The 19,560-nt window shown below is 34.3% G+C and overlaps 4 protein-coding genes across 4 annotated transcripts; 2 read left to right on the forward strand and 2 right to left on the reverse strand.

Annotated features, from left to right (window-relative positions):
• The first annotated feature begins 1,182 nt into the window (after positions 1-1,182).
• LOC105966330 (heparan-alpha-glucosaminide N-acetyltransferase-like protein (DUF1624)) lies at positions 1,183-4,601 on the forward strand. Its single transcript, XM_012990893.2, has 11 exons — positions 1,183-1,691; positions 1,807-1,944; positions 2,047-2,205; positions 2,295-2,410; positions 2,507-2,735; positions 2,861-2,952; positions 3,027-3,093; positions 3,195-3,276; positions 3,373-3,464; positions 3,756-3,899; positions 4,009-4,601. Exons 1-11 carry the CDS (start codon positions 1,485-1,487, stop codon positions 4,153-4,155), a joined length of 1,473 nt encoding a protein of 490 aa, XP_012846347.2. The 5' UTR covers positions 1,183-1,484; the 3' UTR covers positions 4,156-4,601.
• LOC105966329 (ACT domain-containing protein ACR10) lies at positions 4,185-6,713 on the reverse strand. Its single transcript, XM_012990892.2, has 5 exons — positions 6,202-6,713; positions 5,529-5,747; positions 5,334-5,439; positions 4,643-5,264; positions 4,185-4,562 (listed from the first exon to the last, which is right to left on the reverse strand). The coding sequence occupies exons 1-5, from the start codon at positions 6,353-6,355 to the stop codon at positions 4,419-4,421; spliced, it is 1,245 nt and encodes a 414-aa protein (XP_012846346.2). The 5' UTR covers positions 6,356-6,713; the 3' UTR covers positions 4,185-4,418.
• A 3,393-nt stretch (positions 6,714-10,106) lies between these two features.
• LOC105966313 (Transducin/WD40 repeat-like superfamily protein) lies at positions 10,107-14,388 on the forward strand. The gene is made up of 14 exons (XM_088824239.1): positions 10,107-10,763; positions 10,842-10,914; positions 11,042-11,131; positions 11,243-11,287; positions 11,560-11,640; positions 12,204-12,300; positions 12,390-12,448; positions 12,562-12,672; positions 12,808-12,944; positions 13,039-13,078; positions 13,192-13,254; positions 13,334-13,527; positions 13,624-14,105; positions 14,249-14,388. The coding sequence occupies exons 1-14, from the start codon at positions 10,291-10,293 to the stop codon at positions 14,263-14,265; spliced, it is 1,962 nt and encodes a 653-aa protein (XP_088680365.1). The 5' UTR covers positions 10,107-10,290; the 3' UTR covers positions 14,266-14,388.
• Positions 14,389-16,453: 2,065 nt separating this feature from the next.
• XTH32 (xyloglucan endotransglucosylase/hydrolase 32) lies at positions 16,454-18,817 on the reverse strand. The gene is made up of 4 exons (XM_088824286.1): positions 18,413-18,817; positions 18,205-18,305; positions 17,856-18,073; positions 16,454-17,006 (listed from the first exon to the last, which is right to left on the reverse strand). Exons 1-4 carry the CDS (start codon positions 18,633-18,635, stop codon positions 16,640-16,642), a joined length of 909 nt encoding a protein of 302 aa, XP_088680412.1. The 5' UTR covers positions 18,636-18,817; the 3' UTR covers positions 16,454-16,639.
• Between the last annotated feature and the right edge of the window lie 743 nt (positions 18,818-19,560).

Here is a 19,560-nt window from a genome sequence, read left to right on the forward strand (position 1 = left end):
GGGGGTCGTTTTTGAAACACTCACCCCCACCCCATCACATTAAATGTTTATTTGGCAGTTTATTGGTTTTGACAATGATTAGAATTTGATGCCTCTCAGCTACGCAAGTTGAAGATATAAATAAATTGCAAAATAAATACCAAGTTCAATAAATGTTTCGAGTTTTCTATCGGATGTATCATAGAAATAACCGATTGTACCGTATAGTCCTCCATTTATATCTTTGCCCCTACCGACATGTTTCTGGTGAAAGCATGTGCCAGAAAAACATAAATCCTATTAAGATTGATTTATATAGGCGTATAAATCAACAGTACGAATATATTTTGTCAATATTATTATATTATATTTAATGATTATAAAAATTAAAAGAAAAATCCTTATTGTTTTATTATGTAATCATTACAAAGTAAAACGTCTACATTAGTTTCAAAAAAATATGTTGTCAATATTATTTTGTCTATATTAGTTTCAAAAAAAGAACACAGACTGTGTTAAATAAATATAGTCTTAAAAAAAAATCCAAATAAAATAAATAGAACCGAATAACATACTTCAAACATTTTGCACTTGGCTCCTAGCATCTGACTTTATAGTATCCATATTTTTAAATTATATTAAAAAAGAAAAGATGTTAATTATTTTATTTTTATAAATGCAGAATCTTTGCCAGGAATTGAGACAAGAACATGCATAAAACTCCAGCTTCTAACTTTTTGTTTTTGACCTTCAATATTCTTATAATCTTATTCCTGTAGAAATCTTATAACATCACATATTCCCACATAATTTTGACTTATGATGCGAAAAGAATTAGCAAACTGAATATACAGTCTTTTTTCACTTGATACCTATGTCACACGCACACGGAAACAGTGATACGGGAAACGGGAAGCGGACATAGGAAAACGGCATATCCAAAAATAAGGATTGGGTATGCCGTTTAGATTCAGTCCAATTTATTTTTTTATTAATATGTGTAGAATTCACAACTACTAAACAGCTGCTGCTATTTCTGCAACAAGCTGCCGGCTATCTAAAATTCCAATAATATTAATGAAATAATTAGACAAGAACTGCAGCTTAAGATTTCATAATGACAACTAATTAATGTCTGCCCGTACACGAAATTACATCAAAATTGTCTAATACACCCTTAATCTGTGCTAATGCAGACAGATGTAACAAGGTGTTAATTAGCCTATATATAAATAATTTATAATTTTTTTTTTCATGACCAGTAAAATAACAGAATTGATGATGATGTAATAAAAATAAAAAACAGGGCCCACAAAACCTTGTACACGTCATCAGTCTTGTAATCATTTGTCCTCGTATACAAATTTAACTGTCTCCCCCTTTTGTACGTCATCTTATCTTATGGCCGGCTTCTGAATTTAGTATTGTCATTTTCCTATTTCCCTCTACTATATATATACATATATATCATCACTTCAACAAAATACATCCATATCATAATTTTAATGGAGGATCCAAGGAAATTGGAAGAAGGTCTTCATGCGGCGAAGAAGAATGCCGACGATATTAGCAACGAGAATAACGAGCATAATAAGAGCGTGACGAAATCGGAACCGGTGGCGGAGGAAAAGAGAGAGGAGGAGCCGCCGCTAGTAAAGCAAAAGGCGAAGAGAGTTGCGACTTTGGATGCCTTTAGAGGACTCACAATAGTGGTAATTTGGAAAATAAATAAGTATAAATTATTGCGTTTTCGAATGTTACATTATATTTTTTTTCTAGTAATGTAATAATATCGAGTTGAATTTTTATTTATTTTTAATTTGGTAGTTGATGGTGCTTGTGGACGATGCTGGAGGGGCGTATTCGCGAATCGATCATTCGCCGTGGAACGGATGCACATTGGCCGATTTTGTTATGCCGTTTTTCCTATTCATCGTTGGAGTCGCCATTGCTCTTGCCCTTAAGGTTTATATTTATAATATTATTATATGTATTAATTTTTTTTTTTTCTAATTGAAGTTGGATTAAAAAGTGTGTTGAAATCGAATTCGAACGTTATTTTTGCAGCGGATTCCGAAGGTTAGTTATGCGGTTAGAAAGGTGATTTTGCGAACACTGAAGCTACTTTTCTGGGGAATTCTTTTGCAAGGAGGGTATTCTCATGCACCGTACGACTTAGCTTACGGAGTCGACATGAAGCTAATCCGATGGTGCGGCATTCTCCAGGTCAGCTTTTCGAATATTTTTGCAAAAATACGAGAAATAAGTATTTTTTTCTGCGTGAATTATAATTTCTTGTTTGTATTTCATTACAGAGAATAGCTTTGGTATACTTTATTGTGGCTTTAATCGAAATCGCGACAACCAAGCTCCGGCCAACGAGTCTCGATCCTGGACACTTCTCGATTTTCACCGCCTATAAGTGGCAATGGTAAGTCCCTTTTGCAAGCTTTTTTTTTTTCCTATTACAATTTACATATAACTAGTCTTGTATTAAAAATTGTATTGTGTCTATTTTTTTTTTCAGGGTCGGCGGGTTTGTAGCGTTTGTAATATACATGGTGACGACATTTTCATTATATGTTCCCGACTGGAGTTTTGTGGCGAAGGACGACAGCGACAAACTCGAAAAATTTACCGTAATATGTGGGATGAGAGGGCATTTAGGACCGGCATGCAATGCCGTTGGATATGTGGATAGACAGGCCTGGGGTATTAATCATCTTTACAATCAGCCTGTTTGGTCAAGATTAAAGGTCAATTCTTTTACATGTTACTATCAAAAAACACACATCCATGTTTGTGTGTGTGTGAAAATGGAAGTTGGATCTTTTCATTTTCTCATGATATTCTTTTTTTTTTTTTCCGGACGATTTCGCAGGCTTGCACTTTTAGTTCTCCGGATTCTGGTCCGTTTCGCAAGGATGCACCTACATGGTGTCGCGCTCCGTTCGAACCAGAAGGGCTGTTGAGGTTATTTTATTTTTCTTTCTGAAATCTTGATTTTGAGCAACCTTAAACATGGTTTGGGATTTTGTCTACTCCAGCTCAATTTCGGCGATTATTTCGGGTACGATCGGGATTCACTATGGGCATGTGTTGATTCATTTCAAGGTGAAATTCCTTGGCACAATCATAAATTTGAAGTGTTCATATTAAAGATCGAATTCTGCATGGTTTTTACGACGAAAAAATGTCTGCTTGCTTTTATGCAGGGGCATGCAGAAAGGCTTAAGCAGTGGGTGTCGATGGCACTTGTTTTGCTAATTGTCGCCGTAATTCTTCATTTTACAGATGGTGTGTGGTGTCGAGTTTCTTTATTTTAAACCTTTTTTTTTTCCATTGAAATAATCACTTAATAATAAGCATATTTATTAACTGTATTTATTTCAGCTATTCCCATCAACAAGCAGCTCTACAGTTTCAGCTATGTTTGTTTCACTGCCGGTGCAGCTGGCATTGTCTTCTCTCTCTTCTACCTATTGGTAAAAACACAAATCTCTCTCTCTCTCTCTCTCTCTCTCTCTCTCTCTCTCTCTCTCTCTCTCTCTCTCTCTCTCTCTCTCTCTCTCTCTCTCTCTCTCTCTCTCTCTCTCTCTCTCTCTCTCTCTCTCTCTCTCTCTCTCTCTCTCTCTCTCTCTCTCTCTCTCTCTCTCTCTCTCTCTCTCTCTCTCTCTCTCTCTCTCTCTCTCTCTCTCTCTCTCTCTCTCTCTCTCTCTCTCTCTCCCCACACACACACACAGAGATACTTACCTTGAGATACATACATGGTGCAGATTGATGTATGGGGAATGAGGAAGCCCTTCTTGTTCTTGGAATGGATAGGGATGAATGCGATGCTGGTTTTCGTAATGGCCGCTCAGGGAATATTCGCAGGATTCATTAACGGCTGGTATTTCAAGAATCCAGACAAAAATCTGGTGCATATACATACATACATACATACATATACATATACATCCACAACAAAAGAAATCAGATTACTCCCACACTTAGCATGCTCAAATTTCTTCACAATATACATTTCAGGTGAACTGGATTCAACAGCACGTCTTCTTCGACGTCTGGAAATCCGAGAAAGTGGGAACCCTGCTATACGTAATATTCGCAGAAATCACATTCTGGGCAGTCGTTTCTGGGATCTTACACAAACTCCGAATCTACTGGAAACTGTAATAAACCACTACATCTTTTACGCAAACACAAACTCAAAAAAAAGATTCCATTATTATATACATGCTCGAATTTTCTTGCCAACGGCTCTGTATTTTTGCTTCACTGCAATTTCAAGACTAACACTTTTTACAACCTCATTACACTGTCATTCTAATATACGAGGCTGAAAAAAATGCAACGAAAACTAAGTTACTATCATGTACATACACGCATATTCAAAATATATACATTACGCATTGATTATCCGATAAAAAAAAAAACTACTACTTCCAATTCATCAGCATCTTCCAAACAGTTCCCTCGATCTTTCTCTTCGAAACAGAGCTACCATTACCTTCCCATTCATCGAGTAAAACTCTGTAAACTTCCCACTCGCGATCTCCAATCATGTACCGCCCGATTTCAGCCTGTCAAAACCAGTAATATCAGAATCCTATGCATTAAAAGGAAGAAAAAAAAGAAGAAGATAATTGAAGTCCACAAGTACCGAAAAGATTGGTGTATTGAGCAATTTGAGAGCGAGGGTAATATCGTAAAAAACCAAGGGGCGGCCATTGCCAGATAACTCGATCGGGTTTGCAACTAGTAATTCAGTATCTGGGCCACGGCTGATCAAAGATACTCTGACAGGTCGACTCAGTTCAATCTGAAGACGAGAGGTGAGTGCACTCTGTTTGGTGGGGTCCACTATTTTCTTACCGTCTGCTTGCATTATGAACAAGTCCATCTCACACTCGGTTTGCCCGTTGGTCGTAAATCGCCCATACGAAATCTGAATGTTGTAATCCTTCAGAGTTCGCATTACGTCGTACAACAGACCTTTGTGATTCTGGCAAGCAATTTGGAGAAGGGTGTGAGAAGGGCTCAACGAGTTGTCCATTGTGATGGACGGGCATTTAAGGGCGATTTCGTCGTTTTGGTTTTCGTCGGGCTTCTCTGCCTTGAACATTTCTTCGGCTATTGCTTCGGAAAGAAATGAAGCTACTTGAGAACATGCAGTGATTTCTGGGCCCACAAGCTCTATGTCACAGGTGATGACATCATCACTGAGAACAGCTCTTAAATTGTCGTACGTTTCCTCTTTTCTCTCCTTTGTGTGCAGAAGTTCCCTAATAACACCATCGAGCAGCACAATAAATACCATCATTTGAAATTAAAAATTAAATAAATAAATAAACCTTGTGTCAGTTACGAAGAAGAGATCCATGACTTTCCCGTCTGGAGTTGTCGATACTTTGACTCTCTTTATCGTTAGCTCGAGCTCGCAAAGAACCTCCGTCACATCTGCCAAAGAAAAAAATTCTCAAAATTCCAATTTAATGACTTTGCTTTCTCGAAATTAAATTAACAGAAAAAGTTGTTATAGAATTTACCGTGCAAAAGGCCTCCTCGATCGGGGCAACAGAACTTCAAGAGGAAGATATCGGAGGGCTTAGGGTTTTGCAATTCGGCTCTGTAATAAGAAATTCCGGAAGCTAAGGTAGAACATGGACAAGCCCCCATCAACCTATGTTTCAGCAAAGACCATCGTGTGTTCGGTTTACCCAGTACCCAAAATACTATGTAGCACCATTTTCCGTCGGTGGATACATCTTTCCAACCGCACCATTTTGATCGAAAAAAGGACCAAAAAAACAATTAAATAATAATTAGAAATTCCACCATTTGTCATATAGAGAAACAACTTCTAAGGTCTCAATTTCGATTCAAAATCCATTCTATAATCGATTTCAATGCCGTATACCTCAATTTGAACAAACCCTAGTTCAAAGCCCCTCTTTCAGATTAAAATCCTTCAATTCCAAAAATTGAAAAAACCACCAACAGAACGCCCTAGTCAAAAGTCAAAACCCTAATCCAACCACCCCACCCCCACCCACCCACCCCCCAAGGAAAACAGAGCATAGAATAACTAACATGCAGCAAAATTCCTTCAGAACCCAGTGGGGGAAAATACTGTAAATAAACAAATGAAATTCAATCTGAATGTAACAGAAACCCTAAAAACACAGAAATTAAATTCACGCGCAGTAAACAAACACATACCAGTTCTGACAACAGTGAGCCCAAAACATAGGATTATGCGGCAAAGATCAGACCCCAAACCAGTCTTGTCCGGACAATTCACAGTAACTACACTCGCCTCCTCTTCTTTCTCCGACTGCCTAATTATCACCGCATCGTCGATCAGTATACCCATCTTCAAATCACCTTCTGAACAAGCAAAGATTCAATCTTTTCATATGCAGATACAAAATAAAGCAAAAGAACCAACTGCGCAGCAGTTCTTTTTTAAGGATGCAATAAATTTACTCCCTTTAAAAAAAATAAAAATTGGATCTTTATTTAAGGAGTAGAATCTTTTCGGCAGATTCTTTTGCATTTATCTTTGCTATATATGTTTACATCAAATAAAGGGTTAGTGCTCAGGCTTTCAGTGGCAATAAGGCCAGAAAAATGGGGTCGTACCACATAGTACAACTCTTTAATGCTATTGTTTTGCTGAGCTGGCGAAGTGAGGTTTCATTTGTCTATTTTCTGATAAGTGTGACCACCTCGTCAGAACTCTGATAAGGGGATCACTATTTCAAATACTAACTTTTGCTTACTTGAATACCAAAAAAATAAAAAATAAATAATTAATTGTAAATTACTATAATGCCCTTAATGAAAATTAAAACCAAAAAAATATTACAAATACTATTTTTCTTTCTTAAATACCAAATAATCAAAAACCTAAAAAAAACATTTCCCTCCTCACTCACAAACCCATCATCTCCTCCACCTCCTTCTTCTTCCTCCCCAAAAACCCTTCTAAAAAACCTCAAAACAAAAGAAATCAAAACCTTACACAACTTGCAAAATGGCGTCAAATGACAATAGAATGGTAGTTTACGAGCAAGGAGAACCCATTCAAGTATGTATTCATGTATTTTTTGAGCTAAAACATCGATTTTGATTTTTTTTTTTTTTTAAACTCGCCATGTATTTTCGACAAATACAGGTCGAAAATAACCTTATTTTTCGACATGTATGTGTCGAAAACATAACAATTCATATTTTATTAAGTTTCGACACCTAAGTGTCGAATTTTGATACAATTTTCGACACCTAAGTGTCGAAAATTAAAAAAAAAAAATAATAAAAAAATTACACATATCTAATTTGACAGGTAGCTGTCGAAAATTGGTTGAATATTCGACAGCTAGCTGTCGAAAACTCATCCAAATTTCGACAGCTACCTGTCGAATTATCAAAAATCCCCATTTCAAGCTTTCACAATTTTCGACCTGTATATGTCGATTTTTGATGAATTTTCGACATCAAGCTGTCGAAAATTCATCAAAAATCGACATATACAGGTCGAAAATTGTGAACGAAGAACCAACCCACGAATCTCAAATCAATGCTCAAATCGACTGAAATTAGATGCACCCATTACTAATTAACGATCATTTCTACCTAAAACAATCAAATCCTAATTACCCATATCAAACAATCAAATCCTAAGTAAATATTAAAGAAAAAAAATTCGAAAAAAATTATTACTTGGATGAATGAAACCGGAACGAAGAAGCGGCGGCGGGTTGATAACAATGGACGAAGAAGCGGCGGCGGCGGCGGCGAGGTTTGGAGAGGGTTGGAGGTTTTTTTTCTACAACAAAGGGATTTTTTTCTTTTTTTTTTTATTTGGTTTTTGATTAGGTAATTTCTAATAAAATTTGATATAATTGATATTTTGTATGAAAGGGTGTTTTTGTAATTTTCTTTTTATTTTGGTATTAAAGTAAGAAAAAACTGATAAATATGTACTCAATTTTGGTTTTAAACTTGGTAGTATTCAAGTAAGCAAAAGTTAGTATTTGAAATAGTTGCCCCCCTCTGATAAGTGTCATGCTTTTCATAGATTTTTGGGGATTCCTTTTTTATTTTATTTTATTTTGTTTAATTAACTATTTAAGTAAATAACCTAATTTTTCGGTATATGTACAAGTTTAGGTGGTGTTTTAGCAAGATTTTAAACTGAACCTTAACCAATTTCTATTTTCTAGTTCTATGATTTGATATAGAAAATGTTATTTGCGGTCACAAAATTGCTATTCGCGGTTTATAACAAAACCCTCCAAACTTTTTAAAATATCAAAAAATCCCCCAAAACTGCAAATAGCAAAAAAAAAAAAAAAAAAAAAACAAAATCGAAAATTCGAAATCAAGCTTGAAGAAGGGTTGGGCTTCGATTTTTTGATGTAATTTCGACTCTTTTATGTGTAATATGCATTGGGTAGGTCAATTACGGAAGCAATTTCATGTTAAAAAACCCTACAAATTGATTTGTAGGGTTTTTTTTTTTTTTTTAAAATGTTCGAACGCCCAAGGCGTGTACGAATGCCCGTTCGGGCGTTCGTACACGCCTTGGGCGCCCATCTTGGGCGTTCGAACATTTAAAAAAAAAAAAATTACACTGGACGCCCTACTCGGGCGTCCAAATGCAGCTTGCACACCCAACTTGGGCGTGCACTGCATGAATGGACGCCCAAGTTGGGCTTTTACGCGTTTTGGGAGGGTTTTTTGATTTTTTTGGAAAGTTTTGGAGTTTTAGTGAAATAAAGTATTTTTTTTTGGAGTTTTGTTATAAACCCCAAATAGCAATTTTCAAACCGCAAAAAGATATTAGTCTATGCAATTTGTTCCAACCAATAAAAAAATTATTATTTTTTATTTATGAAATGGGGTTGGAATCTCAATGTTTGGATAAAGTTTGCAATATATTAAATAAAGGGAATATTCAATATTGGACCAAAGCCAATGTATGTTTAACTTATCGATGATAGATTAATTAGTCAAAAGTAATTAAATAATTGGACTTTGTTCGATATTTGATATCTTAAATAACTTATCGAGTTGATCCGCATATATTATGTTATCATATCTTATCTTGTTTTTTATGTACGTTTTTTTTATTGAATCATCAAATATTCAATAATATATTGAGTTTTATTAGAGAATTTAATCTCATTTTGTCAGCCAAACGAGACTAATACCATAAAGATTGTGTCCAAGTCAGCTTGCCACTCTTTGTCCACTCATAAGTATATTACTATCAAATTGTTGCTTTCAAAGTTTCCTTTTTTATTTTCCCCACCCGTTGGGATATGTTTCTTTAGAAAAATTATTGCCAAAGTGCAATGACATGATGCAAGTTTTATTACATTGATCATTTAAATAATGAATATATCTATGATAAGGTAGTTGCTGCCAAATATTTGGCCAAAGTCGAATTCAATGGAATTTTGACAATTATGAATCTAAAAATTTAACATTGGTAATTATTTTCATTTCGAATTTTTAAATAGTTTTTTTTCATTATAAAATTTGAAATTCCGATTTCCGATTTTTTAGTAACTCTGGAAGATAATTGAAATTAGATTTTTTCAAAACTTGACAAAACATACTGTCCGGATTTCGGCCTGCATTTGATGTGTCAAAAAGAAAATACGAAATCCCTTTTGCAATTTATGAACCAGCTCTGGCCCGGCCCAATACTAATGCAAATTACATAATTATCTACTGCCTATGTAGCACGACACGGAAAAATAAGAAATGTGTAAATATTAAAAGTATATGAATATATTTATAAATACATAAATTTTTATTCGTACATTAAGTCTTTTTATTAAGATTCATCCAAATATATTCAAAAAAAAATATTATTATCCACTATTAACTCATAATTGATCGTTAAATCATGTAAATAATTAGGAAATGAACAAAAATATCTGTAACAAACATGTTCTAACATTTCAGAAATTGCAAAATGACCCTTAAAGTGGTCGACATTTGTCAGGTAGGTGTTTTCGAGTGTCGGACACGAGCTGAAATACGGGTACCTTAAGAAAGGTAGGGTAATGGGTTATTTGTCACATTTACCAAAGTATTTTGGGGATTTCTGCAATTTTCCCAATTTCTAAAATATCAAACGTTTCCCGCTTTGGCAAAATAAAATAATTCCCCCCCCCCCCCCCCCCCCCGCCCCCATGGCTCCTTCATTCCCCAATCGTAAATTGGCAAAACCCACACAACTACCCTATCAATATTTTGAATTTCCCAAACCCTAATTCCCAAATTCCCATCGTTATGGATCGCGTGTGGAATCCTGACTACGCCGCTTATTTATTGTATTATATGGAAGAGCATGGAATCGAAGAACTGCCATTGTCAGATCCCAACGAAGAAGAAGAAGAAGAAGAGGATGACGACGAAGATGAGGACGAGAGCGACGATGGTGGCGGCGGAGTTGTCGGACCTTCCGGTACGACGTTACGCCAGGTGCTGTACGGTAATCACGGCAACAGTACAAACTCCGTGACGGCTGCGGAAGTTGTGGATGTCGAAACCCTGGCCTCGGAGAATGATGACGTCACCGTGGACGGCGAAGTTGGAAGCAGCAGCCAGAGAAGGGATAACGATGGAGGTAAAGCTGGTGAAACGGCGTCGTTGAAGGGTGACAGTGATGGAGAAAATGGAGAGCTGAATACGGGTGAAATTGACGGATTATTTTGTCCAATCTGCTTCGAGGCTTGGTCCTCTGGCGGTGACCATCATATCTGGTATGCACTTTATTTCGGTTCAACTTTTCCGGTTTTTGTTAAATTTGCAATTATTAATTAGCCTTTTGGGATGTATAGTTGTTTGCCTTGTGGGCATATATATGGATTATCTTGTATCAAGAAATGGTTGTGTCGTCCAGGCTCAAGCAAGGTATTTAGTTTCCGTCAGCTCTAATTTACGTTTTTTTTTATTTTAAATATTGAATTACGTAATTCAGCCTTTTTTATGTTTTGATCCAATGTTTTGAGTATTTTTTGTGCTGTCCTCCATGTCTTAGTGCCCACAATGTAAGAAGAAATGTAGGATAAAGGACATTCGATTACTTTATGCCAATCAAATTGTTGCTGTCGATGGAGAGGTTCAAAAGGTTGTACTTTTGCGAAATTGCAAAGAACTCTTATTATTATTATTATCATTTGTTTTTTTCTTTTTGAAATTGATTTCGATTGTGGTTCTTTCTTTGTTTATAATGCTGCAGACGGTAAAATCACTTGAAGCAAAATGTGCGTCTCTTGAGAAACTGGTGAGTGAAGTGCAGGAAACTACAGTGTTCTGACTTTTTAATGGATACTCTTTCCGATTGTTGCTTTCAGTTCATGCAGTACTAAAATGGGTGGTGGCAAAGGTGATATTAAGATTTATAAATTTTAAAAGTGGAAGAATATAGATAAGACCTCAATATCATTGTTAAGTTGGAAGAATTTAAACAAGATGGAAATGTTTTGCTTAAAGTCGGTTGCTTTCCTCCTAATCATTGATTATATCCTGCATGTTGCTTTTCCTTAACATTTGCAGAGTGTTGACTGGTCTAAGAAGGAAGTAGACTGGAAGAAGAGAGAAGCTGATTTATGCAAGCAAGTCCGATATCTGAAAGGGGTAAATACATATCTATGTTGTTCATATAGCTTTATCTATTCTTCTGTCACGTGATTGTTGTTCCCCTTGTATAGTGAGAAGTTTCGATATTCATTCTATTTGGATGTCTTTGGACCTTTTCCATCTATTCTTCAGATAGAAGTATTAGCCCGCGTATCACTATTTTATTTTATTCAAAAAATTAATAAAGGTTAGTACAATCATGTGAGTATTTGAATTTTTTTTCCTTTTCGCGTTTCGACATGGTGCATTTCCTAGAAGTGCTACCTACTTGGTAAAGTAATCTGTAAAATTGAGCCTGTAATTTATGTGAAAATCTTTGAATGTAAACGGTGGTTTCACAAAATTCATCTTGAGTTATGGTATACTCATTATAAAATGCATTGCATTGTTTTTTGGTACTATTAGTTATAAAACTGTGGCTGAACAAACAACCGCAAATGGCCTGACGTGTCAGGCCGTGATAGCATCTCAACCTTTTCTTTTGTTTTCCATTTGTTATATGTGTGGCCGGTAACAATTAACCCTCATTTTTCTTCTTATCTCAAATTTTTGTCTTGTAGAAAACTCATGACTTAGAGGATCTTCTAAAAGAAACGGAACACAGAGCTTCAGGATCATCTGCATCGAGTTGGAATCATTTAAGAGAACCAACTTTGGGTAATTACTACCAGATGAACTTTCAGTGAGTGGGATTCGTCTGTTTGTTTTAGATTTTCTGTTTCTTTATTAATGTACTTGATATGCAGGATTTGATGCTAATCCTAATTTCCACGTGGAAGGGTGTCCGAATAAATTTATATTGCAGGTCTGAATTCTTCATGATTTTTTTTGTTGCAATTTTAAATTTTAAAGTACGTATCAAGAGAATCATCAAATAATCTCATTGAATTTTGGGCAATGTCTCTATTACTTCTACAGAAGGACTTTCAGATAGATGGAGCTCGTCTCTTTGACATTGATTCTATCAATAAAAATTTTGTGTTTGCTCGAAGGCTCTCTGGAATGGGGGGAGCACATGTGCTGACCAAAGTAAAGTTTTCATAAACTTCCGGAAAACGAATATCTTATAAATGAATAAAAAATGTTTTTCATACTCTGCCATATAGCATTATTGAAAGAAGAACTTGGAGTTTGTCATGACAATTTATTGACTGGTTTTTATAGGTGAGCATGCTATCTAATGACGAAAGGGAGGATATTCGACTCCCTGAGAACACAAAAGCTCTGAAGGATCTAGAAGTTTCTCCCCATGCTACACTTGTGCTGTTGGCTTCCTTAGGAAAGAAACTATCAGTTCTTAGGTAGGACTCTCTCTCTCTCCAAGTAAAATGGTCATTGAAGTGATTTAGCAGTTTTTGACACTGTTTTTTTTTTTTTTTTGCACTGTTGTTTCAGCACGGACAGCAACAATACCATTCTCACTTATGATTTACCGGTAATAACTCTAAATGTTATGCTTGTTTTTACTATTCAGCTAAAAATTCTGATGCTTCTTGCATGTTCTGAAGTTTTTGCAAGTCGAAGCTCTAATCGATTTTGAATTTACAGGCTGCTGGCTGGTCATGTTCATGGGATATTTGCAGTCCACACTATATTTATTCGGGCTTGCAGGTACTGAAATTCTACATCCATCTCAAACCATTGGGCTGCTGTTTCACATTCATCTGATTATGTGATTAAATTTATGCAGAATGGAACAGTTTTGCAGTTTGACATGCGTCAGACTAGGACACATGTGGAATCCTTAAGTGGATTGACATGCAACCCGATTCATACATTACATTCTCTTTCTTCTGATTCATCTTCCACTTCCGGCGTCAGAAGTGTTTTAACTGCATCTTCACTTGGCTTATGTCAATGGAATTTTGGTGGAAGTGAAGAAAGGTATCTTCTATTACCTTTTTTTATTTCCTGGTTATTCATGCGTAAAAGCTTATTTCATTAAACTCCATAACATTTTACTACACTTTATTATTGCAGGCCGTATTTGATACCTGAATCAGATAAGCAAGGAGTTTGTATATCACTTGCTTACAGTAGATACAGTGACGATATAGTTGCTTCATATCGTCCTAAAGTTGAGATATCTGGCGACCTGGAAATGTCACAACCCACACTTACGGCTCCTGGGCAAGGTACACGGGGCAGTCATGTAATATACAAAAAAAAGGGCTGCGCATACCAAAAGTTAGGAGTTACCGGTGCTAATGTGAGCGATATCCGACTGCCAAAATCCGCAATCATATATGGGGTACATCAAAACCCTGTGTTTGCTTCTGGAGATGAATTGACGGGTGAAATGGTGTTGCAAGACTTACCATCAATGATGGTTGTCGATCATCTTAGACCTAAAAAATACCCTATTCGTGACGTCAAGTACACACGTCTCTTGAATTCAGGATTGCTTGGCTGTTTGAGTGAGGATTCCATGCAGTTATTCAGCGCGCCAAGGTATCGTGAAGGTAAATGTAGCCATTGGAGTTGAATATGAATGCTAAATGTAATACAGTTGATGGTTTCCTTAGTGTAGATTATTGAATTGCTACCTATTAAGTTGAAGCCTTGGCTTCTTAGTGCACTGTCTTTAACATGATTTTTATTGCAGGTGGCATCATGAGATGATCGATCGAGTAAAAAGCGTAATTTATGTCATTGAAGGTACACGGACCTCTGCAAATCAACCTTCGTAGCTAAAGGTCGTAGCTGTTTATATATATATATATATATATATATATATATATATATATATATATATATATATATATATATATATATATATATATATATATATATATATCGATCATGCACTATGTACAGTCTGTAGTATGTTTATGATTTCTTTGCTCTTCTGCTTCTGAAAATGGCAGTTTTTTATACCTTGCTTCCATACTAAAGATGATCTTGGAAAATATCCGTACCATAGTGTTTAACATTTCCTCGTAAGTTTAACGGCATTCCATTTATAAGCATTGTGCAATAGACCTCAAAATTTGCATCGTTGAACATAAATTTTTGTATTACTGATCCTATCGTTTTTATCCGGAATAATAATTAATAAATGTTTAGGGTAAATTACACCCACATCCCTAAGGGTATGTTGCAAGAACTTTAAGGTCCCTGTGGCATTTTGGTAATAATACTCTCTTCTCAAACTCTTTCTATCATTAATATTTTTCCGTTCGTTGTTTCATCATCGACGCTCCTAGGTCTGACGTTCGGCGAGCTCTCTGACGATCAAAATAGTAGAGATTATTTGGTTTATTTGATCTAATAAAGACATTATGTCGTAGTCTAAGAGATTAGGTCTATATTTCATTATTTTTTTTGAAAATAAATTTTGAAAATTTATGGGTGGGTTACATCCACATGCATAAATGACAAAAGATGTAATGATATTGAATTGGATTTTCTTTGTATTTAATTAATCAAAATAGTACAAAGCGTGTAGACCCTATTCTTCGTACTAATTCTAGATAAATAATTCCCAGCACAATAATTTTGTTCTAACTTTTCTTCACATAATATATGAGTAAACTGCAAATACTACCCCTGTGTTATCTCGAAATAGCAAAAACCCCCCTGTGATAAATAAACTAGCAAAAACCCCCCTGTGAAATTTAGTCAAAGGCAAAATCCCCCCTAGCTGATTTTTTAGACTTGAAATGACAAAATTGTCCCTCAAAATGTATTTATATATATACATATTATATGTATATTTATTCTTTTTAATTTATTTGTTTAGAAATTAAAAAAAAATAGTAAACAACTAAATTGATTATTTTTTAAATAAAATAATTAAAATATTTATAAAATATAAGAATTTATTAATTGCAAGACTCCGGGGGTATTTGTGTCTTTTTATATCAAGTCAACCCTCAAATAGTTCCATAGGGGGGTTTTTGCTATTTAAATAATTTTACAGGGGAGGTTTTTGCTAGTTTTTTTATCACAGGGGGGTTTTTGCTATTTCGAGATAACACAGGGGTAGTATTTGCAGTTTACTCCATAATATATATATATATATATATATGTATATATATATATATGTATATATATATATATATATATATATATATATATATATATATATATATATATATATATATATATATATAGAAACATCAAATCTACAAGACGCAACATATATCTCTGCACTAAATGGGGTAACCATTTTAGTTAAACGACAAATGGACTTAACAATTCAATTTCATTCTTACAACATGGCATCAATTTATTTCTAGCTTATTTTATTTTCAAAAAAGAAATTAAAAAAATGTGATGGGATATCTTCATGTGACAGAGAGAGATTTATTCAGTATATAATCAAATAGAAAAAGAAAAAAAATAAAGTGTAAGAAAACAAAGTAAATAATGAGACATCAGCATGTTAAAACAAGAATATGGGCTAATATGTAATAATGCAAGAGATTTGGACTTGTGCAGGCCCAGTTGACCATACCTAATTTGTTTCTGCAAATTTTCTCTGTTTCCATTCCCGTAAAAATATTATACGAGAACGAGAGTGTATCTATATAGTTTTTTTATTACTAATATATATTTATATATATTTATGATATATAATGCAAAATTAGATAATTAATAAACTAAATCAAATGGCCCAACTGAATGTGAAAAATTGACATTTCATCATTGAACACCATTCGTGTACTACCAAACATAAACCGACACAAATTATTATGGCTGCACTTTTTTCTTTTTGTAAAATAAAAATTATATAATATATATATTAATAATATTACTAAAATATATAGGCAATCTCAAACTAAAATATATAGACAATCCAAACAAGAAATAAAATACAACTTGTTTATTTTTGGTGGGACTGGATGCTCAACTGCCACTCTTGTACTCTGTTTTTTGACAAGAGTGACAAATCACAAATCACAACAAAACACACACTAATTTAAACAAATATTAATATTCAATTCTTGATTTAAAAAAAGAACAAAATAAAAAAAAGAACCAATTTCTCGAATTAATGCCAGCATTCTGGTGTAAGAGAATGGTCCCTATTACCGTCCCTACAGTAATCATACGCCAAGTAATGACTTTGCACCCACTGCATAGCACTAGATTGCTGCCCGGTAAGCCCGTTTGAGCGGTACGGCGAGGCCGAGACGTGGCGGCACCTCGCCGGAGCAAAAGCCGAGCAACCACTCGCCTTGAAGTTGGAGAATTTTCCTACGAATGGCTGGTATCGATAATCCGCCTTGTATTTACCGTTTTCGGTTGCCCACGAAGAAGCGTCCCATATCGAACCGTAAACCCACATCGGTCGTAAGGGAAAAGTCGATACACTCTTTCTTGGATACCTTCTTATTGGCACATCATCCACAAAGAATCTTGAAAAAATATAAATACAAATTAGAAAAGAACAAATTAAATCACATCATATATAATAGTGTCTTGATAATTACATCTCAATTATTAAATATTATATTAATCAAGATTTGTAATAATAGTAAAATACATTTTATACATTCTCAATCAATGGTTGTGGGCTAGTAGCATTTATTGATGAATGGAAGTTTTAGGTGGTGTCACCTATAAATATTGGTAAATAAGTAAATATTGACATTTTCTTAGGGTAATGATAATACATAAATGATCTTTACCCTACGTGACATTTTATTAGCTTTTTAATTAATTTTTATGCATGCAGAGTAAATAATTTATCAAATTATTTTGATAAAAAAAACCCAAATTACTCTTTTAACAAAATTATGTAAGTATTAATTACTCCACCGGTTCCTAATCAATTGTCGTTTTTCAACTTTGCACAAGTATTAAAAATCTCAATAAATGTGTCTTGATTTTAGGAAAAAGACATTAAAAGAACTAAAATAACCTTAATCGTTTATTGATGTAATAAGAGAGAATTACTACTTATAGTTGAATTAATAATGTTAAAACAAGAAAAAATGTATTTAATGCTGAAAATTTAAAAGATCAGATAATATGGAATGTACGAAGTAATTGATATCCATCTTACTCTTCGGGTCTATTCTTCTTTCTATAATTAACGATCACAAGAAAATTTACAAAACGACAAATATTACCGTACCGAAAAATTATTATTTTTTTATTAAAATAAAAGTTGGACACGTTTTATGGCTAATTATTGAAAAAAAACAAAGGAATATAATAAAGGTAAAATAAATAAATAAATAAATAAAAATAAATGATCTTACATGATTTCCATGGGAGTCCATAATATGGCGTAATGGTGAAAATTCTGCGTGGGATCGAACCATAAATGAAATTTCATTTCTCGACCAATAATTTTGCCATCACCACTTCCTCGCACGTACACATTTGTTTGAAGCGTGTAAGGTTTTCCGATCGTTGTACCCAGAAATTCGATGTCCACCTCATCGTGGTACCCTGGATGCGCTTCATTGTTTGAAAGCTGTAAAATAAATAATATTTCATCATTAATTATTATTATTAATGTACGATGTTTTCTTTTTACTAATAATTGCATGTCACATATATAAAGTGTTCATCATTAATAAGATAAAAAAAAATGAAATTTCTTACATAGAAAGCTGTAATAACTCCAGCAGTATAACCAGACTGGAGCTTAATCGAGGCTCCAAAGTAGCCGGATCGAAACGGTTTCACCGACTTGAACCCGCTTCCTAATCGTTGTTCGATAAATAATTAAGTTATTAACACGTGCACAAAGAAAACATAATTGTAATATTAATTAATAAATAATATATAGAAAAAAATAAAAATAACAAACCCGAGTTTCGATCAAGCCAAATAGTGATGCCATTGTTATCAACACTTTGATGACCTGGACCCCAGAGATTTTTGTAACCCTGATAAAAGCTCATGGACCTGAATCGGGAACTCGGGTAGTAACCGGGTGAAGGTGGCCATTGACCAGCATTGACTAATGTCACGATAACGAGGATCAATACAATATTAGTAGTGATCGCAAGTGGAACAAATCGAAAACCCATTAATAACTAATATGTAATATTAATATTTGAATTAATAAGATCAAATTCAAGATATATATATATATATATAGTTGTTTCTCTCTCACTCTCTCTAGAGAGAGAGATCTCTCTGGAAAAATAAAATAAATGCAGGTTGAGAGTACGTACAAGAGAGAGAGAGTGATGAATGTGAATGTGTAGATGGGGGAGGGAAGTATGGCACTACATTGTGCTATAAATAATAATAATAATAGGAATATAAAATTATATAATATTGGTAGGTCCATATTTTAATTTGATGTGTTAAATTAGGATCATGTATTTTTTTTTTTCAGATTAGTTAATATTATGACTTAATTTAGTGTGTGAATATAATAAATAAATTAATTGGCAGATAGCCAAAAAAATATGTAGATTTCTATACATGTGTTTGAGTGTTTGTTTGGTGCTGGAATTTTCTTTTACCTATATATATATATCCTTTGCTGAAAGCAACGTATACATACAAATATGCATGTATATATATGTGGTTCAATGTATATTCTTTAAAGCTAAGATTTCTCTCACATTACACACTCTAGTTTGTGTATATTTTACCTCTTTTTCTTCTTCTTTCTTCTTGTTGTTTCTAACAACATTAACTTTAGTGGGGTCTGAAAAATCAAGAATTCAGAGTAATGGTGCTGTCTGTGAATTCTTTGAGCAGGCTTTTTATTTAATTGAGTAGGCCCTAATTAACACATTTAGCTCGAATATACGACTTTGATTTCGATAGCTCTATGTGTAATATATCGACATGCAAAATCGATCGATAATTTGATGGACTCGTGGATTTAGACTCCTTTTCTTTATAATGATGTGGATTTAATAAATAAACTTCGTTCATATATATTATTGCTTAGGTTGCCTAAGAGCCGTTTGATTTGTATTGCGGGTTTGAATTTGA

The sequence above is a fragment of the Erythranthe guttata genome, chromosome 10 (assembly GCF_056151865.1).
Source record: "Erythranthe guttata isolate IM_541 chromosome 10, IM_541, whole genome shotgun sequence".
Classification (NCBI taxonomy): Eukaryota; Viridiplantae; Streptophyta; class Magnoliopsida; order Lamiales; family Phrymaceae; genus Erythranthe; species Erythranthe guttata.

Bases quoted from the DNA above. Each gene is read 5' to 3' on its own strand.
- LOC105966313 (XM_088824239.1), top strand. From the start codon at position 10,291: ATGGATCGCGTGTGGAATCCTGACTACGCCGCTTATTTATTGTATTAT. The intron at 12,301-12,389 runs GTAATTACTACC...CTTGATATGCAG, and splicing joins TTTAAGAGAACCAACTTTGG to GATTTGATGCTAATCCTAAT. The intron at 12,449-12,561 runs GTCTGAATTCTT...TTACTTCTACAG, and splicing joins CGAATAAATTTATATTGCAG to AAGGACTTTCAGATAGATGG.
- XTH32 (XM_088824286.1), bottom strand. From the start codon at position 18,635: ATGGGTTTTCGATTTGTTCCACTTGCGATCACTACTAATATTGTATTG. The intron at 18,306-18,412 runs GTTTGTTATTTT...AACAACGATTAG, and splicing joins TTGGCTTGATCGAAACTCGG to GAAGCGGGTTCAAGTCGGTG. The intron at 18,074-18,204 runs GTAAGAAATTTC...TTTATTTTACAG, and splicing joins GAGTTATTACAGCTTTCTAT to CTTTCAAACAATGAAGCGCA.
- LOC105966329 (XM_012990892.2), bottom strand. From the start codon at position 6,355: ATGGGTATACTGATCGACGATGCGGTGATAATTAGGCAGTCGGAGAAA. The intron at 5,748-6,201 runs GTATGTGTTTGT...GCGGTTGGAAAG, and splicing joins GCTCACTGTTGTCAGAACTG to ATGTATCCACCGACGGAAAA. The intron at 4,563-4,642 runs GTACTTGTGGAC...TGGTTTTGACAG, and splicing joins TCAATACACCAATCTTTTCG to GCTGAAATCGGGCGGTACAT.
- LOC105966330 (XM_012990893.2), top strand. From the start codon at position 1,485: ATGGAGGATCCAAGGAAATTGGAAGAAGGTCTTCATGCGGCGAAGAAG. The intron at 2,206-2,294 runs GTCAGCTTTTCG...ATTTCATTACAG, and splicing joins GATGGTGCGGCATTCTCCAG to AGAATAGCTTTGGTATACTT. The intron at 2,736-2,860 runs GTCAATTCTTTT...ACGATTTCGCAG, and splicing joins CTGTTTGGTCAAGATTAAAG to GCTTGCACTTTTAGTTCTCC.